At 37.1% G+C, this 26,002-nt stretch overlaps 1 protein-coding gene across 7 annotated transcripts; it reads left to right on the top strand.

Moving 5' to 3' along the window:
• Positions 1–13,266: 13,266 nt before the first annotated feature.
• Positions 13,267–20,054, top strand: LOC104606288 (putative disease resistance RPP13-like protein 1). Of its 7 annotated transcripts, XM_088897218.1 has the most exons (5): positions 13,267–17,564; positions 18,196–18,302; positions 18,383–18,466; positions 18,582–18,654; positions 18,743–20,053. In XM_088897218.1, the coding sequence occupies exon 1, from the start codon at positions 13,798–13,800 to the stop codon at positions 17,500–17,502; it is 3,705 nt and encodes a 1,234-aa protein (XP_088753344.1). In that variant the 5' UTR covers positions 13,267–13,797; the 3' UTR covers positions 17,503–17,564; positions 18,196–18,302; positions 18,383–18,466; positions 18,582–18,654; positions 18,743–20,053. The 7 variants fall into 7 exon arrangements, with proteins under 7 accessions (XP_088753344.1, XP_019054807.1, XP_088753343.1 ...); XM_019199262.2 differs by having other exon boundaries at positions 18,582–20,054; XM_088897217.1 differs by having other exon boundaries at positions 18,383–20,054.
• The last annotated feature ends 5,948 nt before the right edge of the window (positions 20,055–26,002 follow it).

Below are 26,002 nucleotides of genomic sequence, written 5' to 3'. Positions count from 1 at the left end.
GAAGATAGTAACAAAATTTGGCATCCCTTACAAGTTTATGTTCCGACTTCTGAGTTTGTCAAGCAGGAAAGTTGCTTGTTACTAAGAGTATCCTCCATGACTCCATGTACATCGAAAATAGTAGAGAAAATGTAATACATACATATTCAACCAGGTGGTAGAAATCAGATAAAAGTGAATGCCATGGAATAAGTGCCTGAATGATGGGCCTTTTCTGCTTTTCATTATGAATAAGAATTCGACTAATCTCTCATTTTATCTTTCTTTAGAATACCATGCCATTAATCTACCTTTATGCAAGGAATCTCCATCTTGGAGACTTGGACCAAGCTTTCCTATTAGTTACCAATCGTTGAACAAGGGACAACCCTGTATTTCTAGATGAGAAAGCCTGCTTTACCTCTCAAAACGATGAATTTACGCATGATTTCTAAATTTTCAAGCAATGTAAGATTTGTCAACCAATTGCAAAAGGATATCAGCTTGTAGCACCGTTTTAAGGCAAAGAGACGTAATAAGGGTAGTAGGCAGCTGCAGGAAGTCCAAAAGAGGAGAAAGAAACAACAAGTCCTGCAATTGTTAGGTCAAGTTTTTCCAAGAGGTCAATATTCTGGAAATCCTTGATGGAAATCATTGCTGGGGATAGAATGCAATGAGTTTTAGACAGTCCTAGATTTCTAGTTCTTGAAGGCATACCAACTTGTGCAAATGGTTGGATAGGGATGCAAGATTCCCGCGGTACTTATGGAAAGTGATTGTAGAATGTTGGGAGCCCTCTGAAAATGAAGTGAGTTTAGAACAATCCTAGATTTGCAGCTCTTGAATTGATTGACCAAACATTGCATGTGATTTGACGGAAATTTGAGATTTTCACATTTGGAGATCAAATTGAGCTTAGGGCGATGGTGGCCGGCGGAGCTCTAGGCCCTGTTTGGTTGAATTTTCAATCTTTCTCATTCTTAACCAAGATGAAATTCTAAAATGGACAAAAATGGGTAGAATGAGAAAATATTGCTATAAAGTATAAACCAAACATTTTTTTCCTAGAAGTGAATTCTTTTCAGATCGATAAGTTCCCTATATAGTTTATTTTCATTCTTCAAAAAAAAAAAAAACAAGAAATAAAAACTCTATGCTGACGATCATATACCACCAGCCTAAGTCTCCAAAAATGTTGGCTTAGATGCTTACCGATGAATGGCCAGCAGTCAATGTCCGCCAAGGTAAGTTTCCATGGTAGTCTACTAGCAAACATCTAAGTCGGTAGTTTTGTAGGCATAGGGTTTCTCAAAGAATGAAAATGAGTAAGATGGGGCATAGTTACTTTTCATGCTGCAGACAACCTCAATTTTTATGCTATGGGCTGATTTTTCATTCTAAAAAGAGTGATATTTATGTCAAGAATTTTGTAACCAAATACTCTAATGTTATCAATTTTGCCCATTCTTGTCGAGAATGAGCAAGAATTAAAAGAATGCGACCTAAGACATCGAACCAAACATGTCCCTAGCTTCTGAAATGTGGACTTGAGCAATCTTTGATTTCTAAGTGCTGGAGAGAAGCTAAGTTTTCTAAATCATTGGGTAAACCTTATATGGAGAACAACGAGAAGAAGTCCATGCTTTGTCTATTGATCATGATCGAATATATAGAGTTAGAAGAATTTGAGTCCAAAACAAATGACAAAAGATAGGTCTAATACAAGGTTTTTAAAACTGAACTGGACAATTAACTGGTCAGGGGTCTGGTCCTGGGTTGAACAGTCCGATCGTTCGACCCAAACGGATGGCCCGTTTTGATAAAAAAATAAAAAATAAATAAAAACCAGCCAAACCGTTGAACGTTTCGATCACCCAGGTTAGTGGTTTGTTGACAAAATCAACGGTTTTTGGGGAAATAACGGTTCTGGGGTAAAATGAAACCGGTTACCTGACCGGTTCCCAATTTTTCGGTCTCAACGGTTTTTGGGTAAATAATGGTTTCAGGGTAAAACCAAACCGGTTACCTGACCGATTCCTAGTTTTTGGGTCTGATCATCCGGTCTGGTCCGGTTTTGAAAACATGGTCTAATATATATAACTAGGAAACTGACTAGAGTCTAGAAAATAATCTATTTGTTTTAACTTAGGGCTTGTTCGTTTGTTCTGAAGTCTTATATATCTGAAAGTACAATAATTACATTAAGAGGTATATTGGTATTGGTGAACTTTTCTTTCCTCTGAACTTTGAATGCAGAGAATGTTGTTATGAATTCTGAATTTTGAAAATGATCAAATATCTATTTTGACCCCATATATGAGAGTTTTTGTTTGTCTTTTTGGGGGTATTATTAAAAAACAAAAAGTTGTATGCACTTTAAGAAATAAGAAATAAGAGGAAACGAACAACCATTTTTCTCTTTAAAGTTAAAAGATTCCTCTTAAGAAATAAGAGTTAAGAGGAAACGAATAAGCCCTTAGAGTCAAATTGGGATTCTTGTCTCAACTCGCCAATACGCCCCTTCAAACTTAATGGGTGTGAAAAGACATTAAGTTCAGATCCAAGCAAGTAAAAATGAGTGGATCTGATCAGAGAAGCTTATGCGTTGGAGGTTGAACAGACTACAAACTATTCTACATGAATGAAGTGAAAATCAACCTTGACATGCTTTGTAAGAGCATGATAGATGGGATTGACAGCGAGCTGAATGACACTGATGTTATCACACCAAAAAGAGGGGAAGAGGAGAGATAAACACCTAAATTAGAGAGGAGAGACCACAACCAAACAATTTCAATAATAACTTCAGCAAGAGCCCGAAATTCAGCCTCAGTGCTAAAACAAGTGATTGTGGCTTGATTGTTAGTACACCAAGAAACAAGAATGGAGCCAAGATAAACTACATAGCCTTTAGTGGAACACCTAGCCCAGCAGAAAACCCAGCGATGGAGGTGGGAGAAGAAGTACCAAAGTGAAGAGCATAGTTGATGGTTCCTTCCTTTCATGGACTAGATAGGGATTTGAGCTTTGGCAATATTTGACCCGAATGGCTTAATTGAAGTTTGGGAACCACATCTTGGGATGAATTTACAATGACCACACCACACAATAATCAAAGGAGAATGACTCAGAATTTTTTAGCTCTGCCGTACAGGAGATGAATCCAGCCCCCATTCAGACATTGGGTTGCAGTGTACTTAACCCATAATCAAATATATATTGAAGAGGTGGGTGGTCGTACAGTTGTATCTCAGGTAGGATGTTTATAGTCTTGCAATATTTGACTCAACGTGTTCAAACTTAATGATAGTCCTGTCCCTGAAATATGTACAAAATTATATTACATGATTCAATCTTCAAATCATGAAGAGATATGACGTTGTACTAGATGATAGACTTTTAGTAAACCAGTGACAGTGAGAAATTAAACCCAGCTGGTGCAAGTATTCCAGTTTCTTACAATTTGAGAGACATAAAAATTGAAGTCCACCATCCCTTGGCAAAGATACGAGAGTTGAGGACATTGCTTAACTTCTGTTGGAGACCTCAGCTCTCTCTCATTTATCTTTTCTCTGGTTTATCTTCTTTGGAACTAATCCTGTATTTCTTACTCTAGAAGCGTCATAAACTTCTTACATGTTTTGTTTATAAATAACAATAGGTTCGGATGGGCCCAACAACCAATTGGTTCTTAGTTGGCCTTTTGCTTCACTCTCAGGTGTATTAGCTCAAGTAGTCACTCTGAGGTCTTCTCTTGCGGATCTCTTAATATCCTTTGCTAATTTTTCCCTTCTTTTATTAAGAAGACAACTGCATGCAAAGTTTTAAGAAAGGGACTATGAATACTTTAAGGGAGAATGATTGTTCAATACATCCTAACAATTTTTTACCCCACAGTACAGTTGGGGTAGATGCCAGCTCGGAATTGATACGGGCAGGTAGTGGTGTTTTAGGGTGGGTGTATTTATTATTTCAAATTGTGTAAGGCTGCAGTGAAATTTTAGAATTCTGCAGTGTGGTATAGTGTACTTTTCTGTACTTTTAATTAAATTAAGAGACCTACAAATATTTTTGATAACCTTTCAGTAGTAGCTGAACTTGTTTGTTCGTAGTGATTTCAGGGCTGTCAATGGTTTTGGTCTAGGTAGAACCAGTTCTGAACCAATTATTAATTGGGACAAAATCACAGACCTGAATCCATCTTAATAGTTGGGTCTATCGGGTCCAGATTATACTGAAAACTATATTTGTTTATTTAAATAATAAGTTAAACATTAAATTTTGATAATACAACCTCAATAAAAATGATAGAAAAATATTAAATTATTTATTTATTAATAAATTAAACATTTTAACTAATATTATCTTATTTGTTATCTATCAAATTTATCATTTCACATATAAAATATGATAATAATTATAAAATATTATAATAATTATAATATTAATATAATTGTAATCGGTTCTACGTCTGTATCAGTTTGGGTCCATTGGGTAGACCGACCCATTAACAACCCTAATTGATTTGGTTTTATATATGGTGGTCGATTTGGGAAATCTGTGATTGCTATTACAAACTGATCAGATGTTGAGGAACTCAATGTTAATGATGTTTTTGTCTTGTTGCTCAACCATGAAGCGTGCGTGGCTTGAGCAAAATACAATTAATCATTGTTGATATTACCACTCTTGAGCAAATCTTGCTTAATTTCGAAAACAAATTCTCAACAACAATCCAAAAACTTTGTCCCAAATAATGGTGTCCGTTGTTGAGGTAGGGGTTGTAGACCCTTTGATGGATGGTCCCAAGTAGGGGTGTTCACGGTCCGGTTTGGTGTGGTTTGGAGAAGATTTCAGACTAAATCAGTAAATTACAGTTTGAGAAATTTTTAAATCGAATCAAACCATTTTGGTATAGAAACCAAATCAAATTAAACCGTTTTATTATGGTTTGGTGTGATTTTTTATACGGTTTAGGGACTTTGGATCATTCTATGGTTCTTTTGGGCTTAACCCAATTAGAAAGCCCAAATAGCTCCCCTAAAAATTAAAACTTAAAACTTAAAAGCTTTTATTTATTATTTTATTATAAAATAAAGAGTTTGTTATATATTTATAATTTAATGCATTCCATTTAGATATATTATATATAATGTTTATATATTATATATTCATATATGTATATAAAAATTTGGTTTATGATTTGGTCGGTTCATAAAATTCAATAAACCAAAATGAAACCACAAACCAAAATTTAGAAAATTCTCAAACCGAATCAAACTGTTTATAGGTATAAACTGAATTAAACCGCAAATTCAATTTGGTCCGATTCGACTTTGAGGTTTGAACCATATAATGAACACCCCTAAATTTACAAGGGAATAACTATAACAAATACCAGCAATGGTGGAGTAAAGTCCATGGTTACAATCAAATTGCTTGTAAGATCTGTAACAAACCGGGCCATGGTGCTCTTAAGTGTTGACAGGTTGCTGAGATACACTTTCAATGTGATGAAGCTGAACCAACAACATTTCACAGTGGTGGCCCATCTACCTTAGATCCTACTTGGTACCTAGATTCTGGTGCCACTCGTCACATGACATTGAATCTGGACAATTCGCAAAACAAATATGATTATAAAGGAGCTGATCAGGTCGAAATTGGAAATGTTGTAGTCTGCCAATCTCTCATGTTGTAAATACTATAATTACTTCTAAGTCACATGTTTTATATATTTGAATCATTTGTTTCATGTTCCTTGACTAAAATTGATCTTAGTTAGTAAATTTTCTAAGGATGTTGGACTTTACTTTGAATTTCATCATGATTATTTTTTGAAGGATAATATAGGAAAACAATACTAGGAACAACTGGTAGAGATGGACTTTCTCTCCTTATTGAGGGTCTTCTCACCATAGAACCCACACATACTTCATCTTCCTCTCCTTTCTCATACATGTGCATATTTATTTTTATATTAAATCATTAAAAATCTCATAGGTCTTTATTGTTTCTCATAAAATCCATATTTATTCTCTAATAAATCTCTCTCACCTTAATAGTCAATATTCGTAACATCACCCCTCCCCATTAAATCCTTATTATCTTCTTAAATATCTCTTAATCTATCTAAGTAGGGTGTAAATTAGATGGGTTGGGTTAGGTTAAGGATTAACCTAAATATGAACCTTAGCTTGGATCTAAATTAATGACTAAAACCCAAATTTGACTACCAGTACATGGGGTGAACTAATCTAAACAAATCATTGCTCGTTTCCTTGGGTTATTAGGCTTTTTCCTCTACTTTACTCCTTTCCTTAGGTTTAGGTATTTCCCTTTATTTCTATTAATTTATTTTAATGTAGATTTGTTTAATGGGTTGTTCTTAATTAGTTCAATAATTAAATGTAGTAAGAAGTTAATGTGAGTTTTTGGTTATTTTCATCATTTCAATTTTGATTTTTTTTTTAAAATTGGTTATTAATCTCATGCTAAGCACTTTTTTTTTCTGGCTTTATAGGGCTACACAATGGAGGTAACCCATTGCCTCAACTTAGGTCTCTACTACAACTAACTAGATAAGGTATCAACTGAGCCACCATCTAATTTTGAAGCTCAATATAATTGTGATTACCCCTCTTGATGTACCTTGTTTTACTTGATGAATGGATGAAGCCTACGGGCTAAGACGATCTACGTCATCATGCCTCTCCTTGCTCCAAACCCTTTTCCTAATTTTTTGAATTTTTTATTTTATTTTTATTTCCATATAATTACCCATTAAACCAATAAGGAAATAACATAGACTTAACTATTTCTAACAACCATAAAGAAAGAGGGATTTTCTTTTCTAATGTTTAGCTAAGTGGCACAACTTTCCCCCACTTTTCCTAAATTGTCTCTAATTCCTATTTATATTCTAAATTATCTCTAACTCTTATTTATCTCTTAAATAATCTCTAATTTAGTAGAGGAATTATCTCCTAAACTATCTCTATTTCATATATATCCTCTCCCCACCTTTTGTCTACATCTATCTAAATAAAGTGTCAACTCAAAACATTTCAGAATTATTTAAATATTATATTGAAATTATATACTAATTTTAAAATATTTATTCAGAACACAAAAATTAATTATAATAGATTTGATAATATTATATTATTAATAATTCTATATTTTTACAAAATTAATCATTGAAATTATGTAGTAACAATATAGATTATAATTTTATGAATTATTCAATTTAAGTGTTATTGAAATAATACAAATTTAACATTAAAAAATAAAACATAATTTAAATATTTTAATAACTAAATATCTTAAATAACAAAACACTACAATAGCTAAATAATTATATAAAAAGTATTTAATATAATGTAATAACTCTAAAATAAATAAAATTCAAATAATGAAAAATTTTAATTATTTTACATATTATTTAAATATTTAAATTACGAAATATTTAACATGGCTAAATTTTAAATAGTTAAAATAACTAAATCATGTAATGAGTTTAAAAAATTTATTAAAAGTAGAAAAATAATTATAGTACATTTCATAATATTCATATTAATAATAATTTAATATTTTACAAAATTAGTAACAAATTATGTACTAATAGTACTAATTATAATTTTACAGGTTATTAAATTCAATGTATAAATAATACTTTAAAAATTTAAATAACAATATTATTTAAATAAATAAATAATATTGTAAATAACTAATTTCACTTATATGAATTAACAATTATAGAATATAAATTTCAAAAAAATAATATTTATTAGTAATAATTTTACAATAATAGTGTATATTCATTATATATTTATATGTACTAAAATGAATATTTATTGTATTTTCAGTAATTATTTATTGTAATTTTTGATCAATATATGTTCAATAATTATTTATAAATCTATTTTTGTTTTGTTATTTAACAAAAAATTGTCGACAATTATTGGAGATTAAACAACTATTATTTAACTTTTGAAATTTAATTTTTTGTATTTTTGTTATAAATTTATTTTTAGTAATTATGTTATTTTTATAGTTTATTGATTAATATTCATTAGAGATTAAACTATCATTTGAAATTACACTATTTTTTACTAATTTAATATATTTTTAGTATTTATTGCATTTTTGTAATTATTGTATTTTCATTGTAAATTTATTTTCAATAATTGTGTATTTTTGCTATAAATTTTCAATAATTATTGGCGGTTAAATTATTAATTTAACTAAAATTAGGAGTTTTCAAGGATTGGTTTAGTTTGGTTGTAAGCTATTTTCACTACCAAATCAACTTGGTCATGTAGGAGTTTTTCACCCAAAGTTGACTAGCCATTAGCGAGAATTCGTCAACTCGGATTGTATCGGTTTAGGTCTATTTTCAGTTTGGTTTGTTTGTTCAAAACATTTAAGCTTAAAATTTGAATTTAAATTTAATAAATTATAGTGGTATTATTAAAAATAAATTTAAAAATAATGAAATTTATGATATAAAATATTTTAGACTAAGAAATATGGGAATTTTCCCACTTTTCCATACTAAAAAAATCATATTTAAAATATAAAATATTAATATATATCTATAATCAGGTCGGTCTAGAAATGGACAAATTGAAATTGACCTAATTTGGTCGGGTTGAAAAGTTGTTGAACCAAAGCCGATTGAAAATACTAGAAAACCGACCAACTCGGGTGGAGATTTATTGAATTGATTATTAAAAAGTTAAAATATATATCAATTATATACTTTTATATATTTCTATTATTTAGCTTTCACTTAACAAAGCCCATGCATCACACGGGTCCCTATTAGAAAAAAAGTGAGGGAGAAAAGAATCCTTAACTGTCCATTTAATTTTCAAAACATGCCCTCTATTCTTTTGATTAAAAAACATAACCTCTACTCCATTTAATTTTCAAAACTGTCAATTTGTTGATCTCTCATCACATCTTTGATTTGATGGATCAAAGCTTTCAGAAATGAGTGTAAACTGTTGTATTTCTATTATGGATCAGTTTTTCAGATTGAAATCTTGTTTTCAACTGTCTAATTTTGACAGTATAATCTACCAACAAATAGGGATGTATATCTTGTATAGACCAGAAGTCCTCCTCTATGAAAATTTCAATTGATTAATTGTTCTCCTTTCTAGGCTAGAAGTGATAGAAGATTTAAAATTGTTTGAACAAATTTCTGGAAATTGAATGTACAAAAACCACAGATCTTATGACTTCTGATTAAGGTTGCATTTGGCATTCCTTATTTTAACTTAAAATAAGAAATGCCAAATGCAGCTTAAGAAATTTCTAGAAACCTGTTTGGCCGACTGAAGGCAGCCACTCAGCCGGTTAGCCTCTGAGTCTCCATGACCAACCGAGGGGGCGCTATGTCCAAAATGGCTTGGATTTTTTCTGGGTTAGCTTCTATGCTCCGCTAGGTGACGACAAAACCCAAGAATTTGCTTGATGTGACGCCAAAGGCCCACTTGCTGGGGTTGATCTTCATGTTGAACCTCGGTGGTCCCCATTTTTTCTCTTCTTCTCCAGGCCTCCATGATGGTAGTCGGCTTCTCCCTCCTGGCAATCGCCGGCCGAGGCTTGCTCGACCACGATATACTTCTATGCCTTCTTCAGAAATTCCGCCTTGGACTTCGGTGGGGTCTTGGCAACTGAGCATTTGAGGGCTAAACCGGGGAGGAGGTCGTTGATGGCAGCGTGCATGGAGGCCGTATGGTCGAGGTTCCATACCTCGAGTTCTTCTTTTTTAAAGTGGTCAATGTAGGACCGTAGGCTCTGGCCGCTCTTCTGCCTGACTAACATCATGGAGACAACGCTCTTCTAGCACCGCCTGTTGCTGATGATGTGGGCAAGGAATAGGTTGGCGAACTGCTCCCATGAGTTGATGGAATGAGGTGGGGGGCCAGAAAACCATCGCCGAGCTGCCCCCTTGAAGGTGGCCAGGAAAGTTTGGCACGTCAGGGCGTCAGAGTATCCGATCATGAGCGCCTTGAAACTTTCTAGGTGATCATCCGGGTCGGTTGTCCCATCATACATTTCCAACACTAGTGCTTTGAAGTGCAGGGGGAGAGGCTCGGAGATGATGTTCGAGGTGAACGCATCCATCCTTTCAAAAGGGTGGCTTTGGCTGGCCGAGGCTTCAGCTCGGATTTGTTTGACTTGGTGGAGCTCATCTTTGACGGATCTAAGTTGGGCTTGCAAGTCCACGATTTGTGGATAGAGGGGGGCCTGTGCCCCGTTCTAGTCCTCGCAAACTTGGCGAGGGTCGGGCATGTGGGACTGCGTTCATTCCTTTTGGCCCGTTGATTATTCAGTAGGTTGTAGAGGTCTGAGACTCATGAGGGAGAGGTGCACGCGTTGGTCAAGAGGGGGCTGTGGCATCTTGATAACCCGTCTTCATCCCGGGGGTTCGCTCTTCGGTGGCAGTGATGCTGATCGGAGTCTCGCTCATCGTCATGAGACTGTGTTGATTCTGACCCCCTTTGGATGGGGGTTCTTGAGGTTCTGGGTGGTTGACTTGCACGTTGGCTGCTGCCAGATTCCAAGGGATTGACCCGGTGAGTGTCGGCGGGGCCGAGGGCTAGTGGGTCTACGGACTCGCGCTCGCCCTGGGGGCACACCTCGTCCACTCGCCAAGCAATCTAGTCTAGTCGGTCAAGGACCGCTTGGAGTTGTTCCGTCGTAATCAGGTTCTGTGTGTTCCTAGCATTCCTCACCATGTTGGTTGAGGCTTAGGAGTTGGTTTTCTTAGTTTGAGGTTTGATAGAGGGGAGGCTTAGCGATGTTCCCCCAGATGACGTCAATTGTTGATGCTCGGATTGACCGAGGTCAACACTATCAATTCGCTTCCTGGCCGATGTGAGGCTAAGGGATCTGAAGCTCGGTGTCCGAGGTCCAAGGTATGAGACGCGAGGTACCAAAGGCCGAGGGCGAGTAGATCGATCCTGTCAAGGGAGAGAGCATGTCAGAGGCCCCGGGGTGGCACCTGAGGCAGAGATTCTGACGGTCAAATTAGTGTGTTGGTACAAGGTGATCGAAGTCTGAGGTACGAGGGCTTAGACGAGGTCACAAAAGAGAGATCCCAAAGGATGCTTGAGTGTCTTAAGTTTCAGATCCTTTGCCTGGGAGGGGTTGCCCTTTATTTATACTTGAGGTCGATAGGAGGTAGCTCACCTCGGACGTTGCGGATGCAGTCCATACGAGGGGGCATGATCATCTGATGCCGCCAAGTGAATGCATACCATTGGCTCTGGGGTACCCATCGAGCCCTGTTCTACTGGCATCCTGATTGGGTCCGCTCTGGGCACTGGCACGGGACATGTGCCGACTAGTCGTAGGGCACGACCACATGCTCCCACATCAATTAGGGTTTCTGAGTTGTGGCATTTGTCTTTGATTCGAGGACATATTTGCATTTTCATAAGAAGGGAGTCTTTGGACGGGAAACGGTTCCTAAAGGAGGATATGCAACAGTTATTGATGAAGGATAAGCAGCACCTTCGTGGGCTAGAATTGGTTTGGAATTATATGGGAGAGAATAATAGAGCCATCTACAATGAGAATATTGACTACTCTTTACTCAAGTTGTTACAGCCTCATACGAACCTACAGGAGCTCACAATCAAACGCTATCAAGGCAATAGCTTTCCACAGTGAACAGGGACATTTTCTCATCTCAGCAAGCTTACATTAGAAAGATGCCACCGTCTAACTGGTAACTTGCCTTGCTTCCCCAACTTGGTTAGATTAGAGATTAAGGACTGTGGCCAATTGACTTCTCTTGGAGAAGTTATTCCATCTGATGCCCATTTGCTTGATGTTGGGCAAAGAGACAAGAAAATGGCTCAACCATCATCATCATCATCTAGAGCATTGCATTTGATGAACAACATGGCCTGCAGGAAAACTCGTCCTTTCTAATTGTCCAGAGTTGACAGAGCTACCGGGCTTCTTGAATCGATGCTCTGAGTGACGACTTGGGCTTCCCGCATCTTTCTTCTCTTAGCCGTTTAAAAGTTAAGCAATGCCCTGAACTGGTATCCTTAACCCAGCTGGAACACTTGCACCAGCTGGGTTTGCTCACTGGCTTACGAAGTTTGTCTATCATCAACTGCAATGAGATCCGGTTCTTGACTGAGTGTCTGTATAAACTCATATCTCTTCACGACCAATCAGTCGGACTGTTTGACCCATAATGGTTTTCCATCTTGTCCAATTTTAAAAATGTTAGACAGGGAGTGAGTGTCTTGCGTTTAGTTTAGTTTGGTGTGCGGCATGGTTCGGCCTTTAGATCAGCCCGACCCATAGCATTGCACGAGTCTGTGTGGGTTGTGCCAAATGGACCTCCCAAATTATCCTAGAGGAGGGAGGCACAGCCCGGAACGCCTCGTGGGTCAGCACGGCATGACTTGCACTCTTGTGTGGGCCACATGTGGGTTGTGTAGTGTTAACCCAGCACGACCCAATTTACACCTATACTTGAACCCACCCAATACTGAGGACGAGGTAAGGAAAATCGAGGATTCTCATGCTTGATGTGGATTGAGGTGCTTTGCCCTTGAACCCGCTCGACATTGAGTGATTACTTTGCCCTGAACCTGCGTGACATTGGGGATGAAGTGAGGATGAGGTAAAACATCTTGACTATGGGGCAGGGAAAGGGATGGAGTGCGCTATCCTGAACCCACCCCATTTTACTAGTGGAATTAATAAAAATATTAACTTTTATAATTATTTTTATTTATTTAAAGTTAATCAAACTTTCATTTAAAAATAATATAATAAATCTATTATGTGGAAGGGACCATGATATAAATGTACCCGATCCAATTGAAGTTGAATTTGAGCCAAACTGAGACAAACTCCTAAACTAAGTTGAAAATGTTAAGGGTATGAATCAAATATAATTAAATAATTATGGACAAAAATGATATTTTCATTTTTATTTTCTTTTGATTAAATTATTTAAATGATTAGAGATGTTTCAGTAAATTACCCTTTTATATAAATAAATATTGTGATTATAAGTTTTTCGTGTATATACTGTATGGTTGAACCCGTGGAATTAAGTAGATATATAGGGAGGGCAGTCAACAGGTTGATTAATCCTCTACAGCTCGTAATACTGAGCCAATCACGAAACACCACGTCATGCGGGTCTCATAAATAAAGATGACGTGGCATATCTTGATGGACATATTTATCTTTTGGACTTTGTGACGATGCGATAACTATTGAGCTAATCATATTGGCTCGCCATAAATAAGCCTCGATCTGTTCTGGTTTCATCATTTGCTTTCTTCAATCTTCACAAAGCAGAAAGAGCAGATATCAATATGGCTATTGGAGAAGTTTTTCTTGGGGCGGTCATGGCATTCATAGTCAGGCAGTTGGGCTCTAAGGAGGTCAAGGAGATCGCACTTCGTTGGAGGATCAACAAGAAACTGGAGAAACTGGAGAGTATAGTATCTGGAATTCAGAAAGTGCTCGATGATGCAGAGAACAAGCAATTGAAAGGCGAGAAGAAGGTGGAGAAGTGGCTAGATGATCTCAAATATTTAGCCTATGATATCGAGGACGTACTGGACCAGGTCGCAACTGAAGCTCTGCGTCAGAAGGTAGAAGCAGAACACAAGAAATGGATAAATGTCTGGGAAGAGAAGTCTCAGCCCAAAGCAAAGATATGGATAAAAGGCTTGAAAAGGAAAATTCAGCACAAAATAGCAAGAATAAAGGTATGTAATAAGACAAGATCGAACAACAGGTTTCATAATAAATGAATCTATGGTCTACGGCAGAGAGAAAGATAGGGATGAGATAGTTCATCTGTTACTATCAGTTGAACGAACTCACAATGAGCTCCCTGTTATTTCCATAATTGGTATGGGTGGAGTTGGCAAGACCACCCTTGCTCAACTCGTATACAATGATGCAGATGTAGCAAATCATTTTGATCGTAGAGTGTGGGTTCATGTCTCAGAGGAGTTCAACGTAGTGAAGTTAACAAGAGCAATTATTGAGTCCGCCACCGGAGATCCCTGTTATCTTCGTGAGTTAGCTCCACTTCAAGCTAAACTCTACAAGTTATTAATGGGGAAGAAATTTTTGCTTGTTCTGGATGATGTTTGGGTTGAGAACTATATTGCCTGGGATTCTCTAAAAATTCCAGCTGGGGTACAAGGAAGTAAAATTCTAGTGACCACACGAAATGAAATTGTTGCTTCGAAAGCTACACGCTCTGCTCATGCTTATAAACTTAACATCTTATCAGATGATCATTGTTGGTCACTGTTTAGACGCCATGCATTTAGAGATGAAACCTTGGCTTCTTCAAACTTGGAATTGATTGGCAAGGAAATTGTAAAGAAATGTGAAGGTTTGCCTTTAGCAGCAAAAGCACTTGGAAGCCTTTTGTTTGGAGAAACAGAGGAAAAAAAATGGAACGACATCTTGTACAGTGAAATCTGGAAATTACCCAATGATCCAATTATTCCTGCCCTGAGATTGAGCTACTCTCATCTTCCTGGGAATTTAAAGCGATGCTTTTCATATTGTTCCATATTCCCTAAAGGTTATGAATTTGATAGGGAGAACTTAATCCTTCTTTGGATGGCTGAACGTCTGCTGGAACCAGAACAGGGGAAAGAATTGGAGGACATTGGTGATGAATATTTTAACCATCTACTTCAGGCAGCATTCTTTCAACAATCAAGATTCAATAAATCCACATATGTGATGCATGACCTCATGAATGACTTAGCAAGATTTATCGCAGGGGAAACCTACCTATGGTTGAAGGATGGATCCAATGCTGGAAATATTTCTAGAAAGGCTCGGTATTGCTCATACTATCGTGGACAGTATGAAGGGCTAAAGAAATTTAACATCTTTGATAAAGTTGGGGATCTGCGCACATTCTTACCCTTAAAACAACAGTATTTTCAGTATGAGCATGAGCACTTGTACCTTCCTAAACAGGTCATCCATGATCTGTTTACCAAACTAAGATGCTTACGTGTGTTATGTTTGAGTTATTATTACATTACTGAGTTGCCAGATTCCATAAGCAATTTGATCCATCTGAGGCTTCTTGATCTCTCTTACACTCCAATTAGAAGATTACCGGAATCAATATGTTCACTCCACAATTTACAGACACTGTTACTTGATGGTTGCCGAGAACTCAAATGGTTGCCAAATAATACAGGGTGCTTGATTAACCTCCGGCATCTTAAAAGAAATGAATGCCAATGTTTTAGTGGATTAGTTGTACCAGGAATATGTAGATTAACGAATCTCAGAACTTTGTCTAGTATTTCTTTGTACCTAGACAGGACAAGCTTGGGCTTTATAAGTGGTATTGTTAGGGTTTCTGAGTTGGAGCATTTGTCTTTGCTCCGAGGGAATATTTGCATTTCCATAGATGCCACCGTCGTGGAAAGCCTTCACGAAGCGGAAAGGCTAAAGCATATGCAAAACTCAGTTATGAAGGATAAGCAGCACCTTCGTGGGCTAGAACTACTTTGGAATTGTCTTGAACAGAGCTTCACTAATTTACTGATCAAGTTGTTAGAGCCTCATACGAACCTACAGGAGCTCACAATCAAAGGCTATCTTGGCAATAGCTTTCCACAGTGGACAGGGACATTTTCTCATCTCAGCAAGCTTACATTAGAAAGATGCCACCGTCTAACTGGGAACTTGCCTTGCTTCCCCAACTTGGTCAGATTAGAGATAAAGGACTGTGGCCAATTGACTTCTCTTGGAGAAGTTATTCCATCTGATGCCCATTTGCTTGATGTTGGGCAAAGAGACAAGAAAATGGCTCAACCATCATCATCATCATCTAGAGCATTTGATGAACAACATGGCCTGCAGGAACTCGTCATTTGTAATTGTCCAAAGTTGACAGAGCTACCGGGCTTCTTGGATGCATTGACAAATCTTATATTGTATGGATGTAATAGATTGATTACACTTCCAATGCTTCCATTGCTCGGAGAATTGGACTTGGCAGGACCATGTAACGATGCCAACAATCTACTGACAAGCGTTGCTAGCATCAATTCACTCTATTCTTTGCGTATCTCTCGTTTTTCAAGGCTGCAGCATTTACCCAAGGGACTTCTGCAAGGCTTAGTGCCGCTTCAAGATTCGGAGATTTCTGATTGTGACATGCTCAATGCTCTGAGTGACGATTTGGGCTTCCAGCATCTTTCTTCTCTTAGCCGTTTAGAAGTTAAGCAATGCCCTGAACTGCTATCCTTTCCAAGGAATGGCTTACCATCTGGACTTCAATTTCTGCGTCTCTCAAATTGTGATAAACTTGAATACTTGCACCAACTGGGTTTGCTCACTAATTTACGACGTCTCTCAATCATCCACTGTAATGAGATCCGGTTCTTGCCTGATGATTTATACAATCTCGTATCTCTTCACGATTTGAAGATTGAATCATGTAGTAATTTCATGTGCTTCCCAAAGACAGGACTGCCCTATAAGCTTGAACGCCTTGAGGTCAAATATTGCAAGGCTGTATCTTTCCTATCAACATGGCTGTTGTGCAACCAGCCATCTCTCAAATATTTGATTATTGTTGGGTGTGATCATCTTAAATCCATCCCAATATGTGGTTCAAAAACATCACTCAAGGTCATTCAGATCAAATATTGTCAGGAGCTCAAATCCCTATCTGATGATTTCCACAACCTTGCTTTTCTTGAGCATTTAGAAATCGAAGGTTGTCCGTGTCTTAGATCCCTTCCACAATTAGAAGCTCTACCCACCACCAGCACCCTGCGTTCGGTTTGGATCTCTAAATGTGAGAACCTCAAGTGTCTGCCAAATTACATGCACAATCTTCCGTCAATTCAAGAGCTGCGAATCTGGGATTGTCAGAAAGTGGTTTCGTTTCCTGAGGAGGGATTGCCCAACAATCTACGTTCCCTTTCCATCAGGTTTTGTGGAAAGCTTGCATCTCTGCCCAACCACTTGCCCGAGTTGACATGTCTTCAAGAATTGGAAATCTGGGGCTGTCCTAAGCTTGCATCCTTTCCCCAGGACGGTTTGCCGAGCAACTTAACTATGCTTTCCATCAAGGACTGCGAGAACATTGGCCTCCTAGTCAATTTGGGACTGCACAGACTCACATGTCTTAGGAACCTAACCATTGCAGGATTTACTGATCCTTCCACCTCTTTTGAATCGTTGCAGCTACCCACTACCCTTTCATCTCTTTGTCTTGAGCGTTGCTACAAGCTGATATCCCTTCGCAGTTGGCTTCCAAACCTTACATTCCTTGAAAAATTGGTAATCATAAGGTGTCCCAATGTCGCATCCTTGTCAAAGGTGGAGCTTCTTAACCAGCTTTCTTATCTTGAAATACAGGTTTGTCCCTTGCTCGAAAGACAGTGCCTCAAGGGTAATAGGAAGGCTTGGTCCAAAGTGGCACATATTCCTTACATAAAGATTGACCAAGAGGTAATATGAAGAAATTACGACCAGAGGAGAGATGCTTTGCAAACAAAAATGCTTATATTGCCCTTCATCAGGTACTTTGTGTATCATTTACCTTTATCTACTTAGTGCTTGCTACCATCTGGTTGAATATATTTGCATGACATTGTTACTACTGGTGTTATCTATTTACATGGACATACGGGTGTCAACTGAATTGGATTTGGTCCAATTCGATCGAGTCCAATATGAGCCCATTACAAATGGGTTGGATCCAACCCAATCCGATGAATACTTTAGATCATTTTAGACTAATCCAATTCAATGTCTGAACAGTCCAATCTGTTCAAATTAGTGTTAATTTAAATTTGTTCCAATCCAAACCTGTTTCATCGAAATCTGTATTCTTATCTTCTATCCAATCTAATAAATACTTTAGACCATTAAGTTTGGACTGTTCTAATTGAATGTCTTAGTGGTCCGTCCAATCCATTCAAATGGATTTTGGATGGGTCCAATTGAATACTTTGGACGGGGTCCAATCCAAAACCGGTCCATTGACGCATGGATGGGGGATAGATTTCTTAAACTATTATCAATCTCACAAATAGCTTCTCTTGTACAAGAAGCTTTTCTGCTTGGCAAGGTCATAGGGATACCAAACTTTGTTTACCATCTTTGATTTTCTGTAGAAAGGAATCAACAGAACCATTTTTCTTCTTGCAGTTTTGCTTGTTCCAAGTCTCATATCGTAGGATTTATGCAACTTTGATGCCAACATTTCACACCTACTTGGCAAATGTCAACTCGTCAATTTAATTATGTAAACATGAGTATGCTTCATAACTCCATAGATTTAAATGCCTCAAAATTTGTTGTTATCACCTTCTCATTTCACACAGAATTTTTGCAGGATTCAGTCTTTCATTGATTTTCCATTTCCCTGCAAAGTTGAGGCTTAAGAAAGAAATCTCAAATGTTTGCTTTCTCCTTCTAGGTTCTCTCTCTAGTGGACCTCTGTTTCATGTCTATATAAGTATCATTAGTTATCTGTTTCATTTATCTAGTATATTCTCAAATCTCAATATTCAAACATATCCTCATCTTTTCAGGTTCTGGATGCATATACCTGTAGAATTAAATCATGATAGAAGAATTTTAAACTGTAGAAGTAAGAAGGTGAAGGTAAGGATAGTAATGTGAACACTGAACAGATTGGAGAACTGTTTAGCCTTGAAGTTTGTGATAATCCATTTTCATGGCTTTCATCCAGGTTGGGCTTTGGTTAACTATCACCCAAGACAAGTTGAAGCAGCATAGAATATTTAGGCCTTGTTCGTTTTTCGGTAAATTATTTACCCAGGTAAATGTAGTTACCTGGGTAAGTTTTTCCTGGGAAGCACTTATCGGGTAAGTGCATTTACCCATGTTCTTTTATTTCTCTTGTAAATAAGGCAATGACCATTTTAGCCATAAAAATCCATTATTAAAAGGGATATTTGTGTCCCATTCAAGTGTTGGCAACTTCCTCCCTAGGTGGGAAAGTTATTTACCCACTTAGGAGATGGGTATCACTTACAGGTAAGTGGTACCCAGGAAAATAAACTTTCCCTGGTCCCCACATAAATCTGAAAAAAGAACATGAGATTCTTGGTCAATGGGAACCAAAATCCCATTGACCAACTTTCCCCCCCTCTCAAAATCCGAAAAAAGAACGCCCCCTTAGAAGTTACCAAATCCTCTCTATGCTTCACTGTTAGTCTCATGTCTGGAATCAGTGCAAAGTATCAAATTGCTGCACCAGGAATCTCCCAAACCTTAATCTTATTACTTTTTCTACATTGTATAGGCACCCCACCATATTACCCGATCCTCAAATAACTTTCGGCCAAAAATATATACAGGTTCATTGCTGATCCTCCACAGATATCTCAGTAACAGCGTTTTATTTTCTATAACCAAGAGCTTACAGTTTATTCTTGTAATTCTTTAGAGGGACTTCCCCTTTTATCTTCATTTATGGGTAAACTTGACTTTTATGCTGGTTTGGTTTTTAAATTATGATATCCTCCCATAATTAAAAATTTTGATGGCAAAATGTTTTTCCCATAAACAATATTTGGTTCATTTTCTGTTATTGTGGACGATGGTTGAGCACGATGAGAATATGGGATCAACTGCAGGAAAAATAAGGATCCCAAAACAGAGCTCAATTCTCAGTAGCCAGCAACCCAATTTCAATTCCATATAGTCTGGTTCAATCTCATGCGCTTTTAGTTTATTTAGCCATCTGCATATCGGGTTCTGGGTGCGGATGTCTCAGGTTTTCATCTGGTTAGCATTGGAGTTGTCTAAGGACTTATCTTTTGGTTTTGGAAATTAGATTTCTGCTTGAGCACTTATCTTTTGGTTTATTTATTCCTATGTATGTGTAGGACTTTTTCATGGTTTTCTATCACCATTCTTTTCTTTTCATTTCCCTCTCTTCTCTCTGTAGAGTTCAGTTTTTAGGCTCAGATGTGGTGTCCTCATTCCTCATATCAAGTTAAGGGGGGAGAGACAGAGGACTGCGAAGTTTTTGTTGAACTAATGATTTTGAATTAGACTATTTTCTTGGCATTTAAAATTCATATTTCTTTGTAAGGTGGAACTGAACCTGGAGCTACATGAAAAAACTGAATCAGGGACAAGGGTGTCAATGGACCGGTTTTGGATTGGACCCCGTCCAGTCCAAAATCAATTTGTATGAATTGGACGGACCAACAAGACATTGGATTGGACCAATTCGGTCTCAAACATTTATTAGATTGGATTGGACCTGATCCATCTGTAATAAATTTATATTGGATTGGATTGGATTAAGCCAATGTATGGTCCATTGATATAAGACAAGAATATGTGTGTCAATGGACCAGGTTTGGGTTGAAACCAATCTAAATCAAAATGAATTTGAACAGATTGGACGATCCAAACATTGAATTGGATCGGTCCAAAACATTCATTGGATTGGATTGGACTTGATCCATTTATATTGGACTCACATTGGACTGAATCGAATTGGACCAAGTCCAGTCCAATTGACAACCCTAATCAGGGAAACATATTAGCGGACCTCAATGGGGTGAAGCACTCCAATAGCAAATGGATGCGATCTTCTACTTCTTGGGTCTTTGTTCAGTGTTGAAATCAGCCCCCCACAAGATAGTTTCCCACAACCTCCCATAGCACATCCCCTCCGCATTGGGAACATCTCCCAATGATACTCATCAGAGATGTTCCTAATACACGACAGAGATGTGCTGTGGGACGTTGTGGAAAAATATCAGGTGGGGATTGTTCCTTCAGTGAAGTCTACCTAGTAAATGGATATGACTTCTCTGTAGGTTAATAAACATAGGCATCGAGAGATGAGGTGTAAAAGAGATCAAATCGTTTAAAGTTCTACTTATAATACTGGGTCAATTATGATGCATGTACATAAAAACCTGCAGTTACCTCCTTCCATCTTTGTCCCGGTAATGGAGACTACGAAATCACCCTTACAACTTATTAGGACATCTTTCAATATCTATATCTATACTACTATAAAAAATATGAATAGGGTCTAAGATTTTTGGATTTTTTTTTACTAAAATACCCCGTTTTGAAACATGGTCACTATCTATTATAAGGGCAGATAATGTAATTTGAATACTATTATTCATTGCATTCAATTCTCTTTTATTAAATTCCATTAAGGTATTAACTCTCATTCACCCTCATTTAATCATATATTTAAAGCATTTTTGTTTCTTTTAATTACTAAATCCATACATAAATAATTCTAATAACATATAAACTTGTACTTTTGAAATTGACTTGGAAATATTTTATTTTTCTGTGGTGGTAAGAAATTAAACAATTTTGGGTCTAATAGGCCAATCCATATTGCACTGTTGCCACAATTAAATAAAAAAATTAAAACTTGATAAAATGCAAAAAATATAGAAATTAAAAAAAATTGGGAACATCTTTAATATGATCATATATTTATCATATCACACAAGAATAAGTATGATAAATAAGAAATACTTTAATTAATGACAGAAATAAAATATAAAATTTAAAACCAATTGGAAATAAAATTATTTTCCTATTCTCTCTCATTAAGTCTCATATCTAAGTTATATTCTCTCATTAAATCCTACATTTAAGATATATTTTTCTTATCATTAAATTCTATTAATTAAATCCAAAATATTGATTTTAATAATATAAAAATAAATATTTTAAAAAGTAAATACAAAAAAAAAAGAATTGATGATTCATTATACTAAATAAAATTACGTATGAAATGTAAGAAATATTTTTATTAACGATGAATAATAAATATTTAAAAAAGATAGAACACAAAAAATAAAAAGTATATAATTTTTTCAAAAACATTTGGGGACATTTCTAATGTTATATAATCTTCATGTTAAATAAAAGCATTGTTTAAATAAACATTATTTTTATTCATGATGGAAATGGAATACAAAATTAAATAATAATATTAACAACAACAACAATAACAATAATAATAGTAATAATGGTGATGATAATAATTGTCATTGTAATTTAAAATTTCAACATGCAATGCACGCCCACATTTACACATTTACTAGTAACCCAAAATGTCAGATTTGCTCTTCTAGACTTAACTAGACCTATCACTTTTATAGAGTAAAACTACTTTATTCTTTTCAATCTAATTTTTAATTAAAAGTGAAAAATTCTTTTAGGGTATTTTAATAAATTTCCACCTGAATTCATAAATATAAGGGTAAAATGGATACTTTGCATTTGGCCAATGCCACCCAAGATGGGTAAAATGGGCCCATTTTCAAACTTTAGGGTTGAAAGTGGCCTTTCTTAAACTTTAACGGTGCAACATAACATTGTCTAACGGATCCATTGATATCGTTTAAACAGCTTTTGCTTTTGCTACAAATGACCTTTTTCGTCAAAGTTGGCGTTGAAAATGACATCTTTTATTATTTAAAGTCAAAATTAGCCTTTTTACAAAGTTAATCAGGGGTTGTTAAAACAAAAACTCTATAACAAAAGATATGTAACCGCAGGTTTGTTAGACCACTTGGGAGGTTTTTCTGAAAACGAAACCTCAGAGATTACATTTATTTGCCCGTGGACCACTTAATCCCATTGAGGTAAATAGTGTATTCCCTTCGCCGAGTTGCTATCAGCTCAGAAGTTGGGGGCAATTGATGAAGGCGGATTTGGTCCTCCAATAACCTCATGACACAGGGCATCTCGAAACAGTTGGACGACACCCAGACGCCACTTAAGCGATGATTTGGAGTCCCAGATCGTAGTTCATCTTCGCCTCGACATAGAGACCTGCCTTTACCGCCAACCTGGCGACCTCAACCACAACTTAGGTCAGCTTGCAACACCTCGTCCAGGGTCGACCTGTAGCACATTGCCACTGGCCGAAGTGACCTCGACGCAAGGAGCGACCTCCCTCGAGGGCTTGCTAGCCTGACTGAGGTCTAGGAGGTGACCTATGAGTTGTGCTCTTTGGCAAATTCGATATGTATATCTTGACACTCCCAAGCTTCTCAGAAGTTGGCCCACATACCTAGTGTTCCGGAGGATGGTCAACGTGCGTGGCGGTTACCTCCGAGGATTTCAGACAAGTTAGGAATGGCCTCCCATAAATCAGGAATGTGGTGCGTGAAGCCCATGCCAAGTAATGACTATATAAAGGCACCAACTCCAGTGACACAAGGGGGAAGGTACGAGCATTTAAGTACATTCTCGCTCTCATACTTTTTTAATTTCTATCTTGCAATCACTATAAGAGTACTAACTTAAGCATCGGAGTGACCTTGCTGGGTTAGCCACCCTGGGTCCTCTAACGTTAATTCCTTGCAGGTCTCTCTGCAAAGGCTACATAGCTCGATAATCAATCTAGCTTAGTACTCGATCAACCCCCTAACTCTGCCAAGTCAGCTCGACACCCGAGCCTTCATCTAGTAGAAATCATACAACTCGGCTTCAGAATCATCAGCCATCAAGAAGTAGCCAAATGACTAGAGAACAATCAAATTGCACACCATCAATCAGCATCTGAGTTACCAGTAAACGAGGTGTTGCTAAATTGCACATCATCAAATCTAAAAATAGAAAGATAAAAACCTTTGGGGAACAATAACATGATCTTAGGGAAGGTAAGGAATTTGCCAAATGAACGGCCTTATCATAAGGAACTTTCATTTCACATAGAGAGAAAGTCAGATGAGCTTACAAAATGAAATTCCTTAAACCTCAAATTGCCAAGGGACGACCACACCGTCGATAGTTCTAACTACAAACTCTCATGAGCCAATATGTGGCTGTTGAGGGCCAGCCACCACCACCCCATTCAGACAAATAGAGAAAAAAATCACCTGGCCTCAAGTAAAAGATCATGCATAGAAGATTCCATATATTGCATCTCTGAAACTCCCCCTACATTAGCTAAAAGAGAGAAAAAACATAGAAACAGAAAAAAAAATTACTTTGCAAAGCCAATATAAGCAAAGGTAAAATAATAACAAAAAAATCTAAAAAAAGAACTAATAACATGTAACCAACAAAGCCAAGATCTTCATCATAAAAAAAACCCAAACACACCTGTATCCGAATCCGAATCCTCATAAGGACCTAAACCCGAACCTATTTCCATAATCCGAATATACCTAAAGCGGAAACATCCAGACGTCTCACGTATGAAAATCCATTCTGATAGACTCTTTTTTCAAACGATCCAACTGCAAATCCAGATTATTCTTTTTTTTTTTTAATAAATGAAAAGAATAGTAACAACTAAGAAACAAGGGATACAAAAGGGACTATCCACTTTCATTATATCATCAGTAGTCCTGTCACCTTGCCACCTCTTGCTGCAATGGAAGCTCTCTCTAAAAAACCTCTAGATTTGTATCACAACCACTCAATCCACACACCAATATAGAATTCGGGAAAGAGTGAAAAGTTTCTGGATCATCCCTACTTATTGCAGGTCCCACAAACTGACTAAGTATGATATGTTGTTTATTGATTATATGTTTTGTATTTGATTTGTTTGAAAAACCAAGAAAAATAGTGATAAATTCATTTATTGACACTTAGGTGCTATTAAGCACCATTAGTCATCACATCAGCAAAACCGTGAATAAATACCTATCCATTGGGAGAAGCGTTTAAACAAAGTTTCTCCCAACAATAGACGTACACATAAACCAAAGTCTATTTTTGCAAGTCCATATACATAGGGATTCACATAATAGGGGAAATGATGAAGTGGTGTCTATATATGACAACACTTATTCAATAAGCACCCATAATTCCAAATACACGCCAAAATGCCAATTGACGGCACTAAGGATGTAACTACTAGACCTGCTCATGGGCCGGGTGGCCCGACGGGCCGGCCTGGCCCAGCCTAGCCCCCGGACGGGCTTGAACATGCAAATGAGCCCATGGGCTTAATCCTGGGCCAAAAAGCCTGACCCACAATAAATTCGAGCTGGACTCGGGATTTGCTAAAATAGCCCGGCCCGACCTATAGACTAAACTTAAAAAACCCAAACTCCCTAAGCTGAACCTCTCTTCTCTTTCACCTCTTTTCCCTTAGCCAAACCTCTATTCTCTTTAGTTTTCACATCCTCCGTAGTCCTCACACTCTTAGGCAGCCACACAACCGGTGAGGCAGCGAACATTCATTGGCACAATAACTCCGACGATGAGTCCTCTCCTTCTCTCTTTCTCTCTCTCTCTCTCTCTTTCTTTCTCTCTCTCGTTTTTCTTCTCACTTCTCTTTCAAATCTTAGACATCGGCAAGACGAAAAATATAGGCACCGGTGGCGGCAATGAATTCTCTCTCTCTCTCTCTCTCTTTCTCAGACGCGAACTGACACACTTTTCATTGTTAAAATCACAACTCACAGTCACCGCAAACTTAGCTCCGACAAACACAATCACTGGCGAACATAGTCATCGTCGGGCTTCGGGATTTGGGCTTTTTATCAGGACTGGGCTTAGGCCCAAATTGTAGGCCTATTAGTCAGACCGGGCTTGAGCTCGGGCCTAACAAATTTCTATTCATGAAAAATAAAAGCCCGACCCATAAACAAGTCTAGTAACTATATAGTAATGCTCAAGGTCCTCAACGTTATGAATACTACCATGACCCACCCAACCACAAACAAAGCAAACACCAGGAGACGTTCATACTGAATTGCATCGGGAAGTGATATAAAATGTCATGAATGTAAGGTACATGGATGGATTTCTTTTAACAACTGAAGGATAAAAATGTTGTCATTGAGTTTCGAAAAGTGTTGAACTTTTACATTGATTTTATCGATAATTTTATGGATACTTTACTTTTAATAATATTTTACATCAATTTACAACATAAAATTCCACTCCATTCAAATACTGATAAATAATATTTTACATCAATTTACGAAATAAAATTCCACTGCATCGAAATGCTGACAAAATG

Source organism: Nelumbo nucifera, chromosome 2 (genome assembly GCF_055504915.1).
Source record: "Nelumbo nucifera cultivar China Antique chromosome 2, China Antique-T2T, whole genome shotgun sequence".
Lineage (NCBI taxonomy): Eukaryota > Viridiplantae > Streptophyta > Magnoliopsida > Proteales > Nelumbonaceae > Nelumbo > Nelumbo nucifera.
The sequence above is the reverse complement of the archived record's forward strand: the minus strand, read 5'-3'. Positions and strand labels throughout refer to the sequence as shown.